Below are 19,988 nucleotides of genomic sequence, written 5' to 3' on the forward strand. Positions count from 1 at the left end.
GCTCAAGTCCTCTGTGGCTGCACGCACCACCTCTGCACGGCCTGTACGTAGCACTGCGCTTCCAATGGAGACCCCCCCCAGGAGCCCCTGCCCCAGGGTGGGGTTTTCATGCCACAGTACTGCCTTTGAAAGTGGCCTCTGCTCCGCGGTTTCCTTTCTGTAAGTGCTGGAGGATCTGTGTAGATCCCCCTTCATCTGCGAATCGGTCCCGGGGGGCCCACACCCACGGGGGCTCAGGATCTGCGCAGATTCCCTGTTCATATGTGAGTCAGTTCCGGGGTCCCACACCCACCGCTCTCCTGGGGCTCAGGTCTCTATAGCCCCTCTGGCTCCACGCTCGGGAAATTGTCCCCCAGAGGCTGTCTTCACTGGGGACAGATGCTTAGGCCTCTCCTCGTCCTGGAATGGCCAGTGCTGGCCCAGGAGTGATTGGGTGTGGTGGGGACACGTGGGCCTTTGGGGCTGCGGGAGGCGGCTGTGCCCTGTGGAGAACCGGTGGGGAATGTGGGTTGGGAGAGGCCAGTCTGGGTGAGGGAGAAGGGGGTGGGGAGGAGGCTGGTGACGTGATCTGGCCCCGGTGTGGGGGGGGGGGCCAGGCTGGAAGGTGGGAGAGCTACTGGCCACTGCTCTGGCCGCGTGGACCACCCGGTGCGTTGGGCTGAGCCACGTAGGGAGCCCTGAGCCTTCTATGTGGCCATGGGCATTGCTGCTCTGCACTCTGCCTTCCTGTCCTCATCTGCACAGGCGGCGGGCGCTGGCACCCCGTCCATGAGGCCTTGCAGAGGGGACATGAGATAAGCCATGAAAACCCACTAACACAGGGCTGTGGGCTGCACGCTCCTGTCCCTCAGAGCCTGCCTGGCCCCATGTGACTGAGCCAGGGACCCCATGTGTCCCGTGACTGCAGGCCCAGGCAGCGCTGCCTGCGGGCTCTTGCAGAAGAAACAGCCCTGCGGTTGATCCTATCTCCAGCCCCAGGCCAGGAGCTCGTCAGAGGCCTCCTGGGGCTGTGGAGGTGGCAATCAGGCCCACCGCCTCAGTATTTCAGGACAGAGTGGTGCTCAGGATGACAGGAGCAGCACCAAACCCGCATGGGTCTGTCCCTACCTGGTGACGCAAGCCAGTGCCTGCCTCTGGTGTCTGTTTCCTAAAAAGGCAGGTGTCGCCTCCGCCCTCCTGGTCTCTGTGAGTCGGCCTCCTCCAGGGCCCTCCCAGGTCTTGTGTGTCTGGTGTCTCTCACAGGGTGCAACATCCCCAGGGCGTGTCCACGCTGTGGCCTGGGTCAGAGCCTTACTCCTTTCATGGCTGGGTTGTGTTCCGGCGTGTGGAGGGCCGCGCTGGTTCGTCCCTCACCTGTGGATGCGTATGTAGGATTTTGCCGTATTTTGGCTGTTAACGAATTGTGCATCTGTGAGCATCTGTGTACCAGTTCCTGTGCCTTCCCTGTTCTCCTGGGTATGTATCTAGGAAGTGCTGGGTCCCATGGTAACTGTGGGTTTCTATTCCTTAGACATAACTTTATCATCACTTAATGTCAGTAGCAGAATGGGACACAGCTTTCAAGCTTTCATCACTGACAGAGCCTCTGTGTTTAATGGTTGAGGAACTTACTTGCCAAAGAAGTCACCAGGGACTGGGGAGAGGGACAGGGAGTGAGTGTTCCATGGGGACAGAGTTTCAGTTTGGGAAGAAGAGAAAGTTCTAGGGATGACGGTGGTGGTGGCTGCACAACCACGGGTATGTGATTAACGCCATCGAACTGTCCTTTTTTTGTTTTGTTTTTGTTTTTTTGAGATGGAGGCCTGCTCTGTCACGCAGGCAGGAGTGCAGTGGCACAGTCTCGGCTCACTGCAAGCTCCTCCTCCCGGGTTCAAGCGATCCTCCTGCCTCAGCCTCCCGAGTAGCTGGGATTAAAGGCATGCGCCATCACACCCGGCTAATTTTTGTATTTTTAGTAGAGACGGGGTTTCACAACGTTGGCCAGGCTGGTCTCAAATTCCTGACCTCGTGATCCACCCGCCTCGGCCTCCCGAACTATTGGGATTACAGACGTGAGCCACCGCACCCGGCCAGAACTGCACACTTAAACGTGGTCAAGATGGTAAACTTTAGGTAAATTTTTTCACTTTTTTTTTTTCTTTTTTTTTTTTTGAGACAGAGTCTTGCTCTGTCACCCAGGCTGGAGTGCGGTGGCATGATCATAGCTTACTGCAGTCTGAAATTCCCAGCCTCAGGCGATCCTCCCACCTCAGCCTCCCAAGTAGCTGGGACCACAGGTGCGTGCCACCACACTTGAGCCCAGGAGGTTGAGGCTGCAGTGATCCGTGATTGTGCCGCCTGGGCAACAGATGGAGACCCTGTCTACAAAAAGAACCACTGTATTTACAGACCAGCAGCCTGCATATGGCCTCGGGCTGTGGTTTGCTGGCCCTGGTGGAAAGAGCGTTGTTTCTAGGCTACCTTCTATCTCCATTGCCTACACGGACCTTCACTTTGTTCTCGTGCAAACCCCCTTCCTGCCTCGGGCTGTGCATCTCTCTCTGGAACGTCCTTTGCTAGTCTCCTCACTGCCACTTTTTTTCACACCTCAACATAAACGCCGCCCTCTTAGAGGGGCCTTCCTGGTTTGGCTGAGCCTGGTCCCGTGTGGGCTCTGCATGGGCCCCTGGATGTTACCTTGGTTGTAGCTGAATGCGGATGTGGCTTGTCCACAGGAGGCAGATGTCCCCGGAGCCGTGGCCTGGTCTACCTGGGCCTGGACCCACATGGCTGGCCCGGGGTCTGTGCATGGCCAGCTCTTGCACACTGCCTTAGGGCTGGTGTGGCTTGTCGAACCCCCTTGCACACGTACACGCACGTGGGTCCCCATGGCGCCTCGAGACATGGAGGCTGCCCACGCTCAGGGAAGAGTCCTTGCTGGGACCTCCAGGATTCTTCCCAGCCCCCGCCTCCCTACCGGGGCCTCCAGGGCAGAAAGCCCCTTTCCCGGCCAGGAGGACAGGGTGTGGGATGTACTGGCTGGGAGGGTCTGTCGGCAGCAACCAAGACCAGGGTTAGGGGAGCCTCACGCAGAATGAGGCTGGGGCTGGCAGGAGGTCCCCACAGAGGAGCCAGGAGGAGCCCACAGTCACTCTGGCTCCCAGGGCCTGGAGGTGCAGGTGAGCCCGAGATCCCCGGGTGACTGGCCCTGCCCACTGACTTCTCCTGCCCTTCCCACCACAGGCTAACCTTGCTGCAGGCCGAGCCCTGCCTCACCATGGACCAGGACTATGAGCGGCGCCTGCTCCGCCAGATCGTCATCCAGAATGAGAACACGATGCCACGCGTGAGTGCCCCTTCCCCGCCCACCACTGTGGCTCCCCCTCCCCCAGCTGTCTCTGCCCTGGCCAGCAGCCTGAGGCACTCCCACTGTCGCTAGAGCCCCACGAACCACTCAGGTCCCAGTCCCTCAGGTCACATGGGGCCTCCGCCTCCCGGGCTGTCGGGGTTGCTGCCACCCCCAGGGCTGTAGTTAGAGCCCAGCAGGGCTTAGATGGACGAGGAGGCTAAAGGCCTGGAGTGGTGGAGCTGGGGTGGCCTGCAGAGCCTTTAGGGATACCCGTTCCTGTCTCCTAGCCCCAGGTGCATCTGGAACCCTGTGGGATTTGGGGGACCTGGCTTTGTCCTTCCTTGTGCTCCATCCCTCCTCCCCAGCCCAGCTATGTTTGCCTTGCCCTGCGCTCCGGGCACTCCACTGGCCACACAGGGTCTCAGGGCTGGCACTCGGGGCTGGCGCTTGCTGTGTGACAGCCACATCCCTCACCTGCCTCCCCACGCAACTCCTGCCGGGGGCTGAGGGGCCAGACTCCCATTGGCCGTCTGTACAACACGAAGCCTGGATCAGAATAGCATGAGGCTTAGCCTGGACAGCCACCAGCCCCTCCCCGTGACAGACGCCTGAGCCATCATTCTCAAAGACTAAGTTGCCGTCGTCCCGAGTCCCTCCCCCATGGGCTGACCTGCACAGACGGGTCTGAGGGGCATGGGCCTCTGGGGAGGGGCTGCCCCATTGCGGCTTCCTCAGCACCGGCACCCTCTGTGCCCAGGCATTGGGTGGGCCTGGGGCAGGCTCACCTTCAAGGCTTAGTTCAGCTTCAGACCCCAAAGCCTGGGTCCCAGGACCTGCGGGAGCCTACCACAGCCGCCTTCGCCCCTGTGCAGCGAGGTCCCCACAGGGCAGAGTCCGGGAGGCGGATCCGGGATCCTGCGTGGTGTGGCAGGGTCCCTGTTGGTGAAGGGACAGGACCACTGCAGAAAAAAGTGGCGTAGAATTAGAGGGGTCTTTGCAACCGCAGAGATTTCAGAGAGAGGGGCGTGAATACAGGGGTATCTGTGCACAGAGAGGGTCTGGGCACCACAGCGCCGAGCAGCCCTAGTGCTGGCCCTCGACCTCCGGAGCGCTCTCGGGGCTGCCGGGAGGACAGCGGGAGCCTGAGCACCCTGTGTGCCTGCGGGCCCAGCAGTGCGTGGAGGGTGGGGTGCAGTGCGAGGACCCAGCACTCTCCACCCCAGTGTACTTCGAGTCTCACGGATGCAGCCAGGCCAGGGTGTGAACGGGAGATGGGTGAGGAGCGGGCATTTGCGGTGTGAGAGAGCTCCCCACGCACCCGGCCCGCCCTGCAGTCACCCAGCACAGCCTGGACTTTATGACACAGAACCACCTTCAGACCCAGACGGAGTGCCAGGCTGTGGAGAGACAGCCCTGGAACCCTCCAAAGTGTCAGGGCCATGACAGCATCACAGGCTGGGGGCAGGGAGATGTGACAGCAGACGGAACATTATCCTACACAAACCTGTGTTTCCTGGGGCTCCACCAGAGAGGCCGCAGACGGGGCCTACGCAGCACTCGCAGAACCTCTCCCAGTCCTGGGGAGCGGGAGTCGGGGGTCATGGTGTGGGCAGGGCCACACTTCCCACTCAAGGCTCCAGGGGAGGACCCTTCCCGCCTCTCCCAGCTTCTGGGGGCTCCTGCTATCCGTGGCTGTGTCCACATCGCTCTGGCCTCTGCGTCCGTCCCGGAACCGTCTCCCTGTGTCTTTGTGTCCGTGTTTCCCTCTTTCTCTGAGGACGCTTGTCCTCAAATCAGGCCCATGTTAATGATTTCCTCTTGAGTATAATCACCTCTGCAAGAAACTCGTGTCCACACGGAGTCCCATTCCCAGGTAGCAGGGCTCAGGATTTCACACTATCCGCTTTGGGACACTGGTCAGCTCATAACAGACCCCTCGTAGAAAAAGGACGGTACAGGGGCAGTCAGATGGGGTTGGAGGGTTAGACGGGTGTTGTGGGTGGCGCGGGGGCAGTCAGATGGGGTTGGAGGGTTAGGCGGGTGCTGTGGGTGGCGGGGGCAGTCAGATGGGGTTGGAGGGTTAGGCGGGTGCTGTGGGTGGCGCGGGGCAGTCAGATGGGGTTGGAGGGTTAGACGGGTGTTGTGGGTGGCGCGGGGGCAGTCAGATGGGGTTGGAGGGTTAGGCGGGTGCTGTGGGTGGCGGGGAGCAGTCAGATGGGGTTGGAGGGTTAGGCGGGTGCTGTGGGTGGCGGGGAGCAGTCAGATGGGGTTGGAGGGTTAGGCGGGTGCTGTGGGTGGCGGGGAGCAGTCAGATGGGGTTGGAGGGTTAGGCGGGTGCTGTGGGTGGCGGGGAGCAGTCAGATGGGGTTGGAGGGTTAGGCGGGTGCTGTGGGTGGCGGGGAGCAGTCAGATGGGGTTGGAGGGTTAGGCGGGTGCTGTGGGTGGCGCGGGGGCAGTCAGATGGGGTTGGAGGGTTAGACGGGTGTTGTGGGTGGCGCGGGGGCAGTCAGATGGGGTTGGAGGGTTAGACGGGTGTTGTGGGTGGCGCGGGGGCAGTCAGATGGGGTTGGAGGGTTAGACGGGTGTTGTGGGTGGCGCGGGGGCAGTCAGATGGGGTTGGAGGGTTAGACGGGTGTTGTGGGTGGCGCGGGGGCAGTCAGATGGGGTTGGAGGGTTAGACGGGTGTTGTGGGTGGCGCGGGGGCAGTCAGATGGGGTTGGAGGGTTAGACGGGTGTTGTGGGTGGCGCGGGGGCAGTCAGATGGGGTTGGAGGGTTAGACGGGTGTTGTGGGTGGCGCGGGGGCAGTCAGATGGGGTTGGAGGGTTAGACGGGTGTTGTGGGTGGCGCGGGGGCAGTCAGATGGGGTTGGAGGGTTAGGCGGGTGTTGTGGGTGGCGCGGGGGCAGTCAGATGGGGTTGGAGGGTTAGACGGGTGTTGTGGGTGGCGCCGGGGCAGTCAGATGGGGTTGGAGGGTTAGACGGGTGTTGTGGGTGGCGCGGGGGCAGTCAGATGGGGTTGGAGGGTTAGACGGGTGTTGTGGGTGGCGCGGGGGCAGTCAGATGGGGTTGGAGGGTTAGACGGGTGTTGTGGGTGGCAGGAAATGGGGATGAGGGGACCACACTCCCAGGTGGTTCTGGGCACAGCTGTTCTATGTCTTGTGCCATCAAGGCCAGCATCTTTTAGAAACAGTGAATGCGTGGCATCTGCGCAGCGCTGGGAGGGCAGTCGGGGTCTTGTGCTCCCTGGCTCTGTCCCCTCTGCCATGGCCCCCATTCCTGCCGTTCCATCCCGTCCCATGGTCCTGCCCTCTCCACCCTCCTGCCTGGCAGCGTTGGGAGGCCAAGCCTGCCCGTGGGCCTGGCACCTCTCGGAGGCTTCTGGCACATAAATCCCTGACCAGGAGTGACTGTGTGGCTCCACTTGGGTTTTCAAGATCGGAGCCCTCTTTGCTCAGTGGCCAGAGGCTGAGAGAGGCTAGCTTGGGGGCGCTCTCGGCGGGGGCTCTCAGTGCTGAGAACAGGCCCTCCACTGATGCCCTTCAGGTCACGGAGATGCGGCGGACCCTGACGCCTGCCAGCTCCCCCGTGTCCTCGCCCAGCAAGCACGGAGACCGCTTCATCCCCTCTAGAGCCGGAGCGAACTGGAGCGTGAACTTTCACAGGATCAACGTGAGGGGCCGGCCGGGCAGGAGATGGGACCCCCCGGGAGGCCCAGGGCCCCTCCTAGCCTCCTTGCTTTAGGGCCAGGAACAAGCAGGCACCTCACCCCCTCCCTCTCTGCTCTCCTCCCTGCAGGAGAATGAGAAGTCTCCCAGTCAGAACCGGAAAGCCAAGGACGCCACCTCAGACAACGGCAAAGGTGAGGGTCCCAGCCCATCCGCCCTGTAGGCCCCCACCCTGCCCTGCCCTGCCCTGCCCTGCCCTGCCCCACCTCACCTCACTGTGCTTGGTGCCCACAGATGGCCTGGCCTACTCTGCCCTGCTCAAGAATGAGCTGCTGGGTGCTGGCATCGAGAAGGTGCAGGACCCGCAGACCGAGGATCGCAGGCTACAGCCCTCCACACCTGAGAAGAAGGGTCTGTTCACGGTGAGCCTGTGGCACCCCCGCAGGAACTGGTTCCCAGTGGCAGCCTCCCCAGCCCCCACCTCCTGGGCACCAGCTCTGCCTCCCCGAGCCTCTTTCTTGGGCCCGGCCATGGCCCAGCTTCCCACCCTCGGACCCTGACCCTGCTCCTTAGCCAGGCCAGCGGCCCTGGTCCTCTGGGATCTGAGGCTGGAGGCCCAGCAGGTAAGCTGGGAAGTGTGGGTGCAGGAGGAATCCAAGCTCAGCTTCTTGGGCTTTTTGTCCCCACACCGATGCTACCTGGGGTCCCGAATACCCGAGACGGTGGGGTCCTGCCTGCAGGAGGCGGCACTGGGTGCTCCCGCAGGGCCGCACTCTGTCCACATGATCTGGGAGCCCGAAGGCAGAATCACACAGAGCCTGGCTTGGTTCCCTCGAGAGAGGACGGAAGGGGTGGGGGCCCACAGTCCCTGCCGGGAAGGCGCCTTCCTGTTCACAGCTGCTCTGCACAGGGTCTTAGCGCCTGCCTTAGGGCTATGAGCTGTACCAGGAGTGTGGGCTGCTGGGGTCCAGCTCTGAGGGTCCTACGGCCTGGGCGTCCGCTCAGCTGGCGCGTCCCCCACTCTGCAGTATTCCCTCAGCACCAAGCGCTCCAGTCCCGATGATGGCAATGACGTGTCTCCCTACTCCTTGTCTCCCGTCAGCAACAAGAGGTGGGTGTCCCTGTGGGTCCTGGTGGGCGAGGCTGAAGAGGGCTTCCCAGGGCATAGTGGCCTGGAGCTGTGATGTGTCCTCCCCCAGAGTCCTTAGAGTGGAGGGGGCCCAGCTCCCTATGAGGCCATAGTCAGTAATAGAAGTGTACACCAGGCCTAGAGCGGCCCAGAGACCTCCTCACCGAGGGCACACCATGGCCTGGCAGTGTTGGCCTCAGACGGGGCAGTGTAGTCAGGAAGGGCTGCCTGGAGGAGGTGTGAGCAGCAGAGCCAGCATAGCTGTGGAAGGGGGCCCAGGGCAGCCAGACACCTGAGGGTGAAGGGCTGTGGGACCGTCCCCGGGTTAGGATCACGTGGTGGTGGTGGTGGTGGTGGTCGGAGGGGCCGGGCTGGGCTCCGGGGACTGGCAGGGGAGGAGATACTTCTCCTGGCAGGGAGGAGATACTTGCGTTTGCAAGAAGTCACCCGAGTCCGGTGGCTGACGGACGCCACGTGGCCGCCTCTGCAGCCAGAAGCTGCTCCGGTCCCCACGGAAACCCACCCGCAAGATCTCCAAGATCCCCTTCAAGGTGCTGGACGCGCCTGAGCTGCAGGACGACTTCTACCTCAACCTGGTGGACTGGTCGTCCCTCAACGTGCTCAGCGTGGGGCTGGGGACCTGCGTGTACCTGTGGAGCGCCTGCACCAGCCAGGTGGGTGCCGCGTGGGCTGTGCCTGTGCACGGGGTCTCCCCAGCTCCCAGCAGACCTCAGTGTACCCACCGGGACCCGGGGAGCAGCAGTGTGAGCCAGGCGCCTGCCATGGCCCTCCTAGCCCCAGCCCTCCCAGCCATGGCCCTCCCCGCCAGCAGTGGCATCTGCAGCAGCATGGGGTGCCCACTGGAACCACAGTCTCTGTTCAGCTCCATAGAGGAGAAGCGACAGGTGTCCCAGCCTGGCTGAGCCCAGGGGCCACCATAACCACCGAGTGGTCACTGTCCTGGAGTGGCCTCTGGACGCACCGGGCCTGCTGGTCCCTACAGGGAGCCTGGGTTGCTGGTGCAGGGCAGCAGCAGACACTGCTGGGGGGGAGTTTCGGGGATGACGCCAGGCAAGTCGTTTTGGGAGAGCAAGGGTTGGCGCTTCCTCCCATCATCCGCTCGTCCCATGCAGGCCTGTGTCCCCTGCGTCTGTGTCTTTTGTCCACATCCCGCTTGAGCCTGCCAAGTCCCAGTAGTGAGCAACCCAGAGACCCCACGGGCCTGGAGTGATGAGAGAGTGAATGAGTGGACGGGAGAGTGGACGGGTGGGAGAGTGGATGGGTGAGCAGGCGGGTGAGCAGGCGGGTGAGCGGGCGGGTGAGTGGACGGGAGAGAGGGTGGATGAGTGGGTGGGTGAGTGGGCGGGAGAGCGGACGGGTGAGTGGGTGGGAGAGCGGACGGGTGAGTGGATGGGAGAGTGGACAGGAGAGTGGGTGGGAGAGTGGGTGGGAGAGTAGACGGGTGAGTAGACGGAAGAGTGGACGGGTGAGTGGGCGGGAGAGTGGACGGGAGAGTGGGTGGGAGAGTGGACGGGTGAGTGGACGGGAGAGTGGACGGGAGAGTGGATGGGAGTGGTTGAGGGAGTGGATGGGTGAGTGGATGAGAGTGAACGGGAGAGTGGATGGGAGAGTGGACGGGTGAGTGGGTGGGAGAGCGGACGGGTGAGTGGACGGGAGAGTGGGCGGGAGAGTGGATGGGTGAGTGGACGGGAGAGTGGGTGGGAGAGTGGGTGGGAGAGCGGGTGGGTGAGTGGGTGGGAGAGTGGACGGGAGAGTGGACGGGAGAGTGGGTGGGAGTGGTTGAGGGAGTGGATGGGTGAGTGGATGAGAGTGGACGGGAGAGCGGACGGGAGAGTGGGTGGGTGAGACAGTGGAGGGGTGAATGTACACATGGATAGACTGGGACTTTGAGACCAGTGAAGAAGCTCACACTGACCTCTGCCTCCAGGTGACGCGGCTCTGTGACCTCTCGGTGGAAGGGGACTCAGTGACTTCCGTGGGCTGGTCTGAGCGGGTGAGTGCAGAGGGCTTGGCCCCCACCTGGGAGATCTGATAGGGCCCTTGACCATGTTGGGAGCCTTGAAAACCCACAGGGGCTAGTGTGTGGCCTGAGGTCGCCTGTGTGCAAGCATAGGTCTGTGTCCCCCACTGTCCCCGGCCTTGGTGTGGTCCTGGTGGAGGGAGTAACAGGGATGAGCAGGCACCGCCAGGCCCCCAGAAAGGATGGCAGGACCAGTGGGGAAACAACACCCGGTTCCTTCCATGGGACCTGCCCACCTGGGACTCACTCCCCTGGAGCTCCAGTTTCCACTCAGGGTTGAGTGGGCTTTAGTTCCATTTTAGACTACGATGAAAACATCCCAGCAGCAGCAGCTTTGAAGCACGTCATGGGGAGGGTCTGTGCCCCCTGCCCAGAGCTGCCCAGGGCTGCCCCTAGTGCTCGTAACTGCTCGCTGTGTCCAGCTGTACATTCACCCTCCCTCCATCCACTTGGATTTTCATGCGCCTCAAAGTCAGTTGCAGACAGCCACACGTGCTGCCCAGCTCCTGGGCATGTGTGGAAACTGGAGCTCGGTGTCTGCAGTTTCTCCTTCCCTCTGTGTGAAACGTCCCTGTGGGAAGGTCCACATACCCTGAGTCTTGGCTGGACTCAGACAAACCCAGGCGTCGCGTGCGTGCGGCGTGCCCGCCACCCCAGCATGTGCTGAGGGGGTTTGAGCTTCTTCTGAAGAGACGCGCATTCAGGAGTGTTTAGGGAAACCATCCCAGACCCCGGTGAGGAGAGAGCCTGGCGTGACCAAGTCCAAGCCGGGCACCGTCCCCGGGCCAGACCTGACGCTGGTGCTCTGCCCGTGCCTTCGCTCCTAGGGGAACCTGGTGGCGGTGGGCACACACAAGGGCTTTGTGCAAATCTGGGACGCGGCCGCAGGGAAGAAGCTGTCCATGTTGGAGGGCCACACGGCACGCGTCGGTGAGGTGCCCGGGTCCCATGGCTGGTGAGCTCCCCGAGGCCCCAGCTCCCCGAGGCCAGGAGAGGCTCACCCCTACTTCCGCCTGGCCTCCAGGGGCGCTGGCCTGGAACGCTGAGCAGCTGTCGTCCGGGAGCCGCGACCGCATGATCCTGCAGAGGGACATCCGCACCCCGCCCCTGCAGTCAGAGCGGCGGCTGCAGGGCCACCGGCAGGAGGTGTGCGGGCTCAAGTGGTCCACAGACCACCAGCTCCTCGCCTCAGGGGGCAACGACAACAAGGTACCTCTGCTCTGAGCCTGGACTTCCCCTTCCCCAGGAGCCGCTCCCCTCAACGCTGGCAGGAACGGCGAAGCCTGGGCTGGGGGCGGGCGTAGGGCTCACGCCACAGCCATCAGCAGGGCCCTGGGCTTGTCCTTCCTGCTTAGCCAGTCCTGCCCTGTGGCACAGGGTGACGAGCATGTGCCCCCAGGGGTCCTTGAGGGAGCAGGAGGGGTGGGGGGTGGGGTACCAGGGCAGGTTATCACCCCTGTGAGGACCGGCCTATGGGACCACAGGGCTGGGACAGCCCTGGCCTCACAGCCCCTGTCCCCCAGCTGCTGGTCTGGAATCACTCGAGCCTGAGCCCTGTGCAGCAGTACACGGAGCACCTGGCGGCCGTGAAGGCCATCGCCTGGTCCCCGCATCAGCATGGGCTGCTGGCCTCGGGGGGCGGCACAGCCGACCGCTGCATCCGCTTCTGGAACACGCTGACGGGACAGCCGCTGCAGTGTATCGACACGGGCTCCCAAGTGTGCAATCTGGCCTGGTCCAAGCATGCCAACGAGCTGGTGAGCATGGGTGACCCGGCCTCCCACCAGGCCCAGGATGTGTGTCCTGCCGGCCCCTCGCCTGCCATCTGAGAGCGGCCTGTGGGGAGATGGGTCAGAGGCAATGAAGGGAGATGGACGAGGGAGGCTGGGCAGGGAGGCAGGGAATTGTCGGGGCGGGGGTGGGGGAGGCAAGGCCCCTGGGTCCCATCAGGGCCTCACCTGGGGCAAGACTTGGAGCCTCTGGGCCCTCGTCGCAACCACACCTGGCAGCTCTGGAGGAGCCGGGGAGCTCCCACACTGCTTTTGCTGAGAGGGGAGGCCCAGGACGAAGTGGGCTCTGCGGAGCACCCTGGCCTGCTTCAGCCTCTCCGGGCATGCGTCACCAGGAGAGTCTCAGGGATGACTTGCAGGCGGGGCAGAGGGGCTGTGGGCCCTGTGTGGGTCCTTGTTGGGCTCCAGCCTTTGGCGGTGGGTGGAGGGGTACACCTGTGGCCTTCACACCTCCCAGACGGACTCAGGAGGCGAGCCACATCCCCGCATCGCCTGCTTCTCCCTGGCTGGCTGGCGGCTCCGAGCTCTCACGTGGGCTCGGGCGGGTACACAGGAGGCAGCAGGCACGGCGCCTGGCCTCGTTCCCCTACCGACCGCATGCCCCTCCACCCTCCAGGTGAGCACGCACGGCTACTCACAGAACCAGATCCTTGTCTGGAAGTACCCCTCCCTGACCCAGGTGGCCAAGCTGACCGGGCACTCCTACCGCGTGCTGTACCTGGTGAGTGCACGCCAGGCACTTCAAGGTGCCCCGGGATTCTGGACAAACTGCCATGGCCACCCCAGAGCACCTGTCCTGTGTTCTTAGGGAGGATGCTGTGCAGATGTGAAACCCCGCGGGAGCCAGCACCAGGGCTGGCTGTGGGGGCATCCGGTGCTGGCTGTATTGCCAGCGTTGGAATGGGCTTTACTGAACTCCCCAGCCCTGCAGGTGTGGGCCCTGTCCTCCTGGAGGACCTCAGCCTCTTCATTTGTTTATTTTCCCCAAAAAGAGGGGTGAAGAGGAAAGCCAAAAATACCTCACACCTGACCACTCAGATGACCCCGTGGCCATCCTCGCAGTCACTGTGTGCATGTCACTGGAAGGGGGCCAGGAGGCGTCCTTGACCCCACGTGCCCTCACTGGCCAAGGTTTTGTTTCTTCCCTGAAAAACACGTTCTGTGCTTTCATCCCCACATCTGACAGTCCCTCATCTACTCAGAGTGGATGGCCCCACCTTGCAAGGGGTGTCCTTTATGTTTTGCAAAAATGCTCCAACCTTGGCCAGGTGCGATGGCTTACGCCTGTAATCCCTCCACTTCAGGAAGCCAGGGTGGGAGGATCGCTTCAGCCCAGGAGTTCAAGACCAGCCTGGGCAATGTAGCAAGACCCCATCTCTACAAAACATTTTTTTAAACGAGCCAGGTGTGGTGGTGTGCACCTGTAGTCCCAGCTACTCAGGAGGCTGAGATGGGAGGATCACCTGAGCCCAGGAGATCAAGGCTGCAGTGAGCCAGGATCGCCCCACTGCACACTCCAGCCTGGGTGACAGAGCCAGACCCTGTCTTAAAATTAAAAAAAAAAAAACAAAAAGGCTCCAACCTTGGTTTCTGCCTGGGGTGGCCCCGGCCTGCCCCTCCCTCCTGGTCCCAGAGTCTGGGCTCTGCCCATGCAACCTGGGTTGGGGGTCCCAGCCACCGCACACCTTGCTCCCCTCTTCTTCAGTCCCCCAGCACTGTCCTGAGGCACCTAGAGGCCCAGTGACATGGGGTGCTTCCCTTCTGTCCACAGGCAATGTCCCCTGATGGGGAGGCCATCGTCACTGGTGCTGGAGACGAGACCCTGAGGTTCTGGAACGTCTTTAGCAAAACCCGTTCGACAAAGGTAAAGTGGGTCGGTATCAGCGCCACTCGCCCCCGCCCCAGCTTGTCCCAAGGTCGTCCCTGTCCCCACTGTGTCCTCTGGCGTACCCTCCCCTGGGTCCCCCCACCTCCGAGCTTCCCGTACCTCAAATTCCAGGTCATGTGTCTGGGGCAGTGTGGCAGGCCGAGGCTGGACCGGCACCTCCCAGCCCCTCAGGACTAAGCCCCACAGCCTCAGGTTCCCTCCAGGCAGCTTCTTCCCTGGGGTTGCGGCTCAGCGTGTCTCCCATCCCCATGTGTCTGCAGGAGTCTGTGTCTGTGCTCAACCTCTTCACCAGGATCCGGTAAACCTGCCGGGCAGGAGTGCGCCACGCCAGCCATCGTCAGAGGACCCCAGCTCCTCAGCTTGCATGGACCCTGCCTTCCCAGCGCTTGTCCCCCGAGGAAGGCGGCCGGGCGGGCGGGGAGCTGGGCCTGGAGGATCCTGGAGTCTCATTAAATGCCTGATTGTGAACCATGTCCACCAGTATCTGGGGTGGGCACGTGGTCGGGGACCCTCAGCATCAGGGGCTCTGTCTCCCTTCCTAAAGGGCAAGAACCACATTGGACGGTCCCGGCTCAGACCGTCTGTACTCAAAGCGATGGACGCCCCCTGGGACCCTCACTGCCTCCATCTGTTCATCACCTGCCCACCGGCGCCGCTTGCTCTTCCTGGAATTGCCCACGTCTGCACGGAACAGACACCAGACACCAGACACCAGGGCTGATTGCTGGGGGCCTCAGACCCCCGGCTGCCCGTTCACGGCTACAGTCCCACCATGTCAAACGCAAGACCAGACCCAAGGCCAGACCAAGACGTGTAGGCCTGGGCAGTTGGCTCAGGGCCACTGGCGGAACCGGCCTGTGGATCCAGGAGACAGTCCCCGCCTGGGCTTCACAGTGTCCTTGCAGCCACCTCTGCTGTCACCGCTCGAAGTAGCAGTCTCTGGATGCATCTGTGTCACGGCCATCACCTGGCAGGCCGTGGGCTTCAGACAGGCCTGTGCATCCTGGCCGAGCATCACCCTCACACCGGAGGAGGTCGTCTGCTCTGGACTCGTCACCCCAGGAGAACTGAACACGGGCCTGCTCACTGCCCTGGCTGGAGAGGAGCACAACAGATGCCACGTCTTCGTGCATTCTTCAACACGTGCCCTCACCGGGCCAGCGTCCCCCTTCCCCGCACAAGACTTGCATCCCCCGTGCCTGCTGGGTGGCTGGGTCCTGTGGAGGCCAGCGGCGGTGTGGCCCCCGCCCCCAGGCTGCCCGTGTCTTCGCCTGTCCTGTCCACCAGCGCCAGCGGCCGTGGGGAAGCCAAGGAGACCCAAGGGGTCCAGGAGGTGGGCGCCCTCCGTCCTTCCAGAAGCTTCCCGGGCTCCTCTGTTCCTCTGTCTCATGCTCCCAGGCCGCACAGCAGGCGGGGAGGGAGGCAAGGCTGGGAAGTGGGGCCTGAGCTGAGCACTGCCTGCCCCCCCACCCCTTCCCATTTCATTGGTGGAGACGTGGAAAGGGTGGGGCGGGCTGGAGTTGGAGGGTCCCGCCTGCCACCCTGCTGTGCTTGGGAACCCCCACTCCCCACATCCCAATAGCCTGGTGTCCCCAGTGGGGTTGGTGTGCATGTGTACATATGTATTTGTGACTTTTCTTTGGATTTGTTTTGTGTTTTTGTTGAGCAGTCCTGGAAATGTTTGAGGCTAGACGGGAAGGGGCCGGGACCCACCCACTGCGCCTAGGGGACGGGGTCCTGGTTTTAAAGCCCCGTCATTTCAAGCGGGTCGATCTTCCACATTCGCTGGAGTCTCCCCACCTCTGTCCGGGCAGATGCAGACTCCTTGCCGCCCGCCCACGCAGGGGGAGCCGGTGCACGTGGCAATGTGGATTTTCCGTGGTCAAGGTCTTACTGTTTCAGGTTTTTTAAATAGGAAAACTAACCCTGCCTTCGCCTGTGCCCGCCTTGCCCACAGCAGCCCCTGCAGTTGCCAAAGAGCCGCCTTGTCACTGTGGGCCTCAGGGCTTGGCCAGCTCAGGGCACAGCCCACGTGGGCCTCCAAGGCTCCTCCTGGGACCGGGAACCGCCGCAGGGCCAGAGGGATGGTGCGAGATTTGTGTTGGGGCTGGTTCTGCCCATGCTAGGGGGGCGGGGGACCTCTCAGGACAGATCAGCCGTCTTTCTCATGTAATGCAGTGACGCTGTCATTAAACACGTGGATTCATGTGTGGCCGGGCTGGCTGGCTCTAGGTCCCGGCTGGGGTGGGGTCACACGGTCCTGTTCTAGAGCCCCCATCTGGTCCTGGAGCTGCAGAAGCAACTTCTGAGGGGCTTCCCAGCCCTGCATTTCACAGATGGGGAACTCAGCCCTCGAAGGCCACAGAGACCCCTCCCGGCCTGGTCTGCCGGGGCGCCGGCCACAGTCTGCGGGGCCAAGGACTGGACTCCAGGCGAGTCCCTGCGCTCCAGCCCGACGGCCCTGTTCCCGGGAGGAGGTGCTCGCCAGACCCCATCAGGGAGGGAGGGTGGGCGCTGCAGGGCTGAGCTCACCCCCAGGGCTGGCCAGACCAGGAGGGACAGAGCAAGTGGGGTGAAGGCCGTGGTGGGAGGGGCCCATGATGACGGGCCAGGGCTTGTGTGGAAATGGGGGCTTTAGTTCCCCATGGCCCAGGACAGCTGAGAAGGGGTGGAGGGGCCCCAGGGGAGCGTCCGTCAGGCCTTGCGGGGCACAGGGGCCGCTCAGCAGCGCTGGGGCAAGTGCCTCTGCTGTCAACTCCACCTGACAGACCAAGGCCAGTGGGGCCATCACTTCCTGGGGCAATCCTGGCAGTGGCTGGGAGATGCCTGGATGGAGCGGGAGGCTGACCAAGGGCCCCGCAGGGCGGTTTGTGACTTTTCTGTTGATCCTGGAACGTAGCTGGTGCAGTGAGAGGGAAGGAATTGAAAAACTCAGGCTGCTGCAGGTTCTGCAATGAGGTGCAGGAGGCAGGAGCCTGGCCCAGGGGATGCTGGTGCCTCCCCGGGGTCTGGGAGGAGAACAGGAGGAATGGCTGGGAAGTGGTTGGGGGAGCCAGGAGGCCTGGGGGCCAGGGGCTGCAGGGGAGGCTGTAGGGGGTGCCTGGCAGCCAGGAGGCCCCAGGTGGTTTTGAGGCTCACTCTTGTACGGTGCCTGAGAAGACGGTGAAGGAGCCAGGGCAGGTCCCCTCCTGGGCATTGGAGATGATGAAACCGAGCAGACCTGGCCCATGTGGAGCTGGCCTGGGGGGCACAGCCCAGAGACAGAGGAGCTTATGAGGAAGTGAAGGGGTGGCGTCACAAGGGTGCGGAAGGGGCCCTGGGAAAGGGCGACCTTGGATCAGGGTCTCACCGCAAGCCTAGCGTTTCAGCCAGGGCTAGAGGAGGCAGGGACACCTGGGTGAAAGGCAGAGAGCACAGCCATGCAAATGCCCTGGGGCAGGACGGCATCTGGCATGCAGGAGGAACAGAGTGAGGAGAGGAGGGCAGGGCCTTGTGGGCCTCAGGGAGGACTTTGGCACTTACCCCGAGGGAGTGGGGCCCCTGGGTGCCTGTCCAGATGGGAAAGGCAGGGTCGGCTCTGTGGGGACCCAACGCAGGGGCAGGGGAAGCCGAGACCAGGGTGCAAGCTCTGCCCCCACCCAAGCCGGATTCTACCCGCGGCCAGGCCCAGCCAGGAGGCAAGGCAGGAGGTTTCTGGATGTTTGTTGGGTTTTGGTTTTGTTGTTTTTTTTATTGTGGTAAAATACAAAATCTACCATCTTTCAGTGAGGTGGCGTTCAGTACCTTCACCACGCCGTGCAGCCACCACCTCTGATTCCAGAACATTCTCATCGCCCAGAAGGCAGTCCTGTCCCCGTTACATCACCTCATCACCCCCAGGTCCCCCTCCCCAATTCCAGCACCCATGAACCCTCTGCCTGCCTCTGTGGACCAGCCTGTCCTGGACATTCGCAGAAGTGGGACCACAGCATGCCCTTCTGGGTCTGGCGTCTCTGAGCGTGACAGCCTCAAGGTGCGTCCACACTGTGGCCTGGGTCAGAGCTTCGCACCTCCTGGTGGCTGAATCTCATTCCAGCACGTGGCTGGCCACGCTGTGCTGGTCCCCTCACCCTCACTGGGTGTTCGGTGTTCTCCGCCTCGGGTTGTCACAAATTGTGCTGCTGTGAGGCCCCGTGTGTGGGTCTCATCCTGGGTGTATTTTACAAATAGACTGGGTGTGAGCGGGTGAGGAGAGAGGAGCTGGGGTGCCAGGTGCCTGTGCCTGTGACTGGGCACCGCCTCCTGCGATCGAAGGTGCAAGGGGAAGACGGAAGCCCCTCGAGGTGTGGAGATGGAGAGGCCAGGCCCCAGGTGGGGGGTGTGTAGAGCTGGGGCTCACAGCCACGGACCCCACCTGGCAGTGGCCCTGGCCCTGCCCACCCAGACTGTGTCACCCCCCGTTGTTAAATACTCAGAAGGACTCTCCAGCCCTCCCCTCCCTTGAGGCCACCTCACCCCGCTGCTGGGAGGAGGGAGCGGTCAGCGCTGTTGCCGGAACACTGGGTGGCCTTTATGCTGTCAACAGTAGCCTCGGAGGCCTTCCTGGCAGGAGCCCCAGGGACCCAGGCAGACATGCAAACCCTGAGGCAAGAGGCTGCCCGGCCCTATGTCCCCTTGGGGACCCTCGAGGCCAGCTTCCCAGCACCCCTCTACAGGTGAGCCCCTCCCTCCCTGGGTGTCAGGTCACATGGGGTTTGGTTTGGGGTCTTGCATGTGTCACTCATTATTCCTAAAAGGCTCACGTGTGTGACGTCCCCTCCAGCTCTTCCTGTTCCCCTCCAGCCTGTGGCCGCTCACCGTGGGGGCCATAGACCTGGAGACAGGCCGAGAACAAATGTGTCTGTAGCCATTTCCAAGGGCTGCAAACGCACTGGGAGCTTCGGCCGCAGAAATATCCACCCTCTGAAATCCAGGCGTGTGCGGGCCTGGGCCCTTCTGTGGCTGAGGGCGTCTGTCCCACACCTCTCACAGCCTGTGGTGGCTCTGGGCAACCCCAGGCACTCCTTGGCCCCCAGTCTCTGCTTCTGTCTTCACCCGGCCTTCCTGTCTGCATCCAAGTTTCCTTCTCCTTATAAGGGCGTCAGGCACTGGATTTGGGGCCATCCTAACACGGGGTGACCTCATCTTAGCTGCACCTGCTAAAACCATTTCCAAACAAGGCCATGTCCTGAGGCTCTGAGCAGATGCAATTTTGGAGGTATGCAAGTGACCTCAATACAGTGTCTATTAGCAATTCTTTAAACAATTACAGAATACTATGCAGCCATGAAAAAGAAGAGTGAAAGTACTTTGCTGTATTTCCAAGGAAAGAAATTAAACCAAGATGGTGGCTGGGCATGGTGGCCCACTGTAATTGCAGCACTTTGGGAGGCTGAGACAGGAGGATCACTTGAGCCCAGGAGTTCAAGACCAGCCTGAGCAACATAGTGAGACCCAGCTTTTTGTTTGTTTGTTTATTTTTCTGAGACAGAGTCGCACTCTGTTGCCCAGGCTAGGGTGCAGTGGCACAATCTTGGCTCACTGCAACCTCCGTCTCCGAGGTTCAAGGATTCTCCTGTCTCAAGCCTCCTGAGTAGCTGGGACTACAGGTGTGTGCCACCATGCCCAGCTCAATTTTGTGTTTTTTTTTTTTGAAACGGAGTCTTGCTCTGTCGCCCAGGCTGGGGTGCAGTGGCCGGATCTCTGCTCACTGCAAGCTCCGCCTCCCGGGTTTACGCCATTCTCCTGCCTCAGCCTCCCGAGTAGCTGGGACTACAGGCGCCCGCCACCGTGCCCGGCTAGGTTTTTGTATTTTTTAGTAGAGACAGGGTTTCACTGTGTTAGCCAGGATGGTCTCGATCTGCTGACCTCGTGATCCGCCCGTCTTGGCCTCCCAAAGTGCTGGGATTACAGGTTTGAGCCACCGTGCCCGGCCTCAGTTTTGTATTTTTTTTTTGTACGGAGTCTCGCTCTTGTTGCCAGGCTGGAGTCCAGTGGTGCACTCTTGGCTCACTGCAGCCTCTGACTCCCTGCCTCAAGCCTTTCTCCTGCCTCAGCCTCCCAAGTAGCTGGGATTATAGGCATGTGCCACCATGCCTGGCTAATTTTTGTATTTTTAATAAAGACGGG

The 19,988-nt window shown here is 62.1% G+C and overlaps 2 protein-coding genes and 1 long non-coding RNA gene across 5 annotated transcripts in view; 2 read left to right on the plus strand and 1 right to left on the minus strand.

The window, feature by feature from the left end:
- Positions 1–583: 583 nt before the first annotated feature.
- LOC108512661 (uncharacterized) lies at positions 584–5,373 on the minus strand. Its single transcript, XR_001880647.1, has 3 exons — positions 4,833–5,373; positions 4,114–4,287; positions 584–1,353 (listed from the first exon to the last, which is right to left on the minus strand). It is a non-coding gene; the product is annotated as an uncharacterized LOC108512661 (long non-coding RNA).
- FZR1 (fizzy and cell division cycle 20 related 1) lies at positions 3,223–15,485 on the plus strand. 2 transcript variants are annotated; one of them, XM_017847998.1, is made up of 13 exons: positions 3,223–3,325; positions 6,872–6,997; positions 7,124–7,187; positions 7,288–7,415; positions 8,022–8,104; positions 8,613–8,796; positions 10,071–10,136; positions 10,991–11,093; positions 11,188–11,372; positions 11,687–11,920; positions 12,570–12,674; positions 13,725–13,826; positions 14,102–15,485. In XM_017847998.1, exons 1-13 carry the CDS (start codon positions 3,257–3,259, stop codon positions 14,141–14,143), a joined length of 1,491 nt encoding a protein of 496 aa, XP_017703487.1. In that variant the 5' UTR covers positions 3,223–3,256; the 3' UTR covers positions 14,144–15,485. The 2 variants fall into 2 exon arrangements, with proteins under 2 accessions (XP_017703487.1, XP_017703488.1); XM_017847999.1 differs by having other exon boundaries at positions 13,725–13,817.
- A 616-nt stretch (positions 15,486–16,101) lies between these two features.
- TEKTIP1 (tektin bundle interacting protein 1) overlaps positions 16,102–19,988 on the plus strand; it is a 7,672-nt gene continuing 3,785 nt past the window's right edge. For both annotated transcript variants that reach the window (XM_017848001.1, XM_017848002.1), the window contains exon 1: positions 16,102–18,535. In XM_017848001.1, coding sequence (XP_017703490.1) covers positions 18,393–18,535 — 143 coding nt within the window. In that variant the 5' untranslated portion in view covers positions 16,102–18,392. The remainder of the gene's footprint in view (positions 18,536–19,988) is intronic.

Source organism: Rhinopithecus bieti, unplaced genomic scaffold (assembly GCF_001698545.2).
Source record: "Rhinopithecus bieti isolate Rb0 unplaced genomic scaffold, ASM169854v2 scaffold_30687, whole genome shotgun sequence".
NCBI classification, from domain to species: Eukaryota; Metazoa; Chordata; class Mammalia; order Primates; family Cercopithecidae; genus Rhinopithecus; species Rhinopithecus bieti.

Bases quoted from the DNA above. Each gene is read 5' to 3' on its own strand.
- FZR1 (XM_017847998.1), top strand. From the start codon at position 3,257: ATGGACCAGGACTATGAGCGGCGCCTGCTCCGCCAGATCGTCATCCAG. The intron at 7,188-7,287 runs GTGAGGGTCCCA...TGGTGCCCACAG, and splicing joins CACCTCAGACAACGGCAAAG to ATGGCCTGGCCTACTCTGCC. The intron at 11,094-11,187 runs GTGAGGTGCCCG...CCTGGCCTCCAG, and splicing joins GGGCCACACGGCACGCGTCG to GGGCGCTGGCCTGGAACGCT.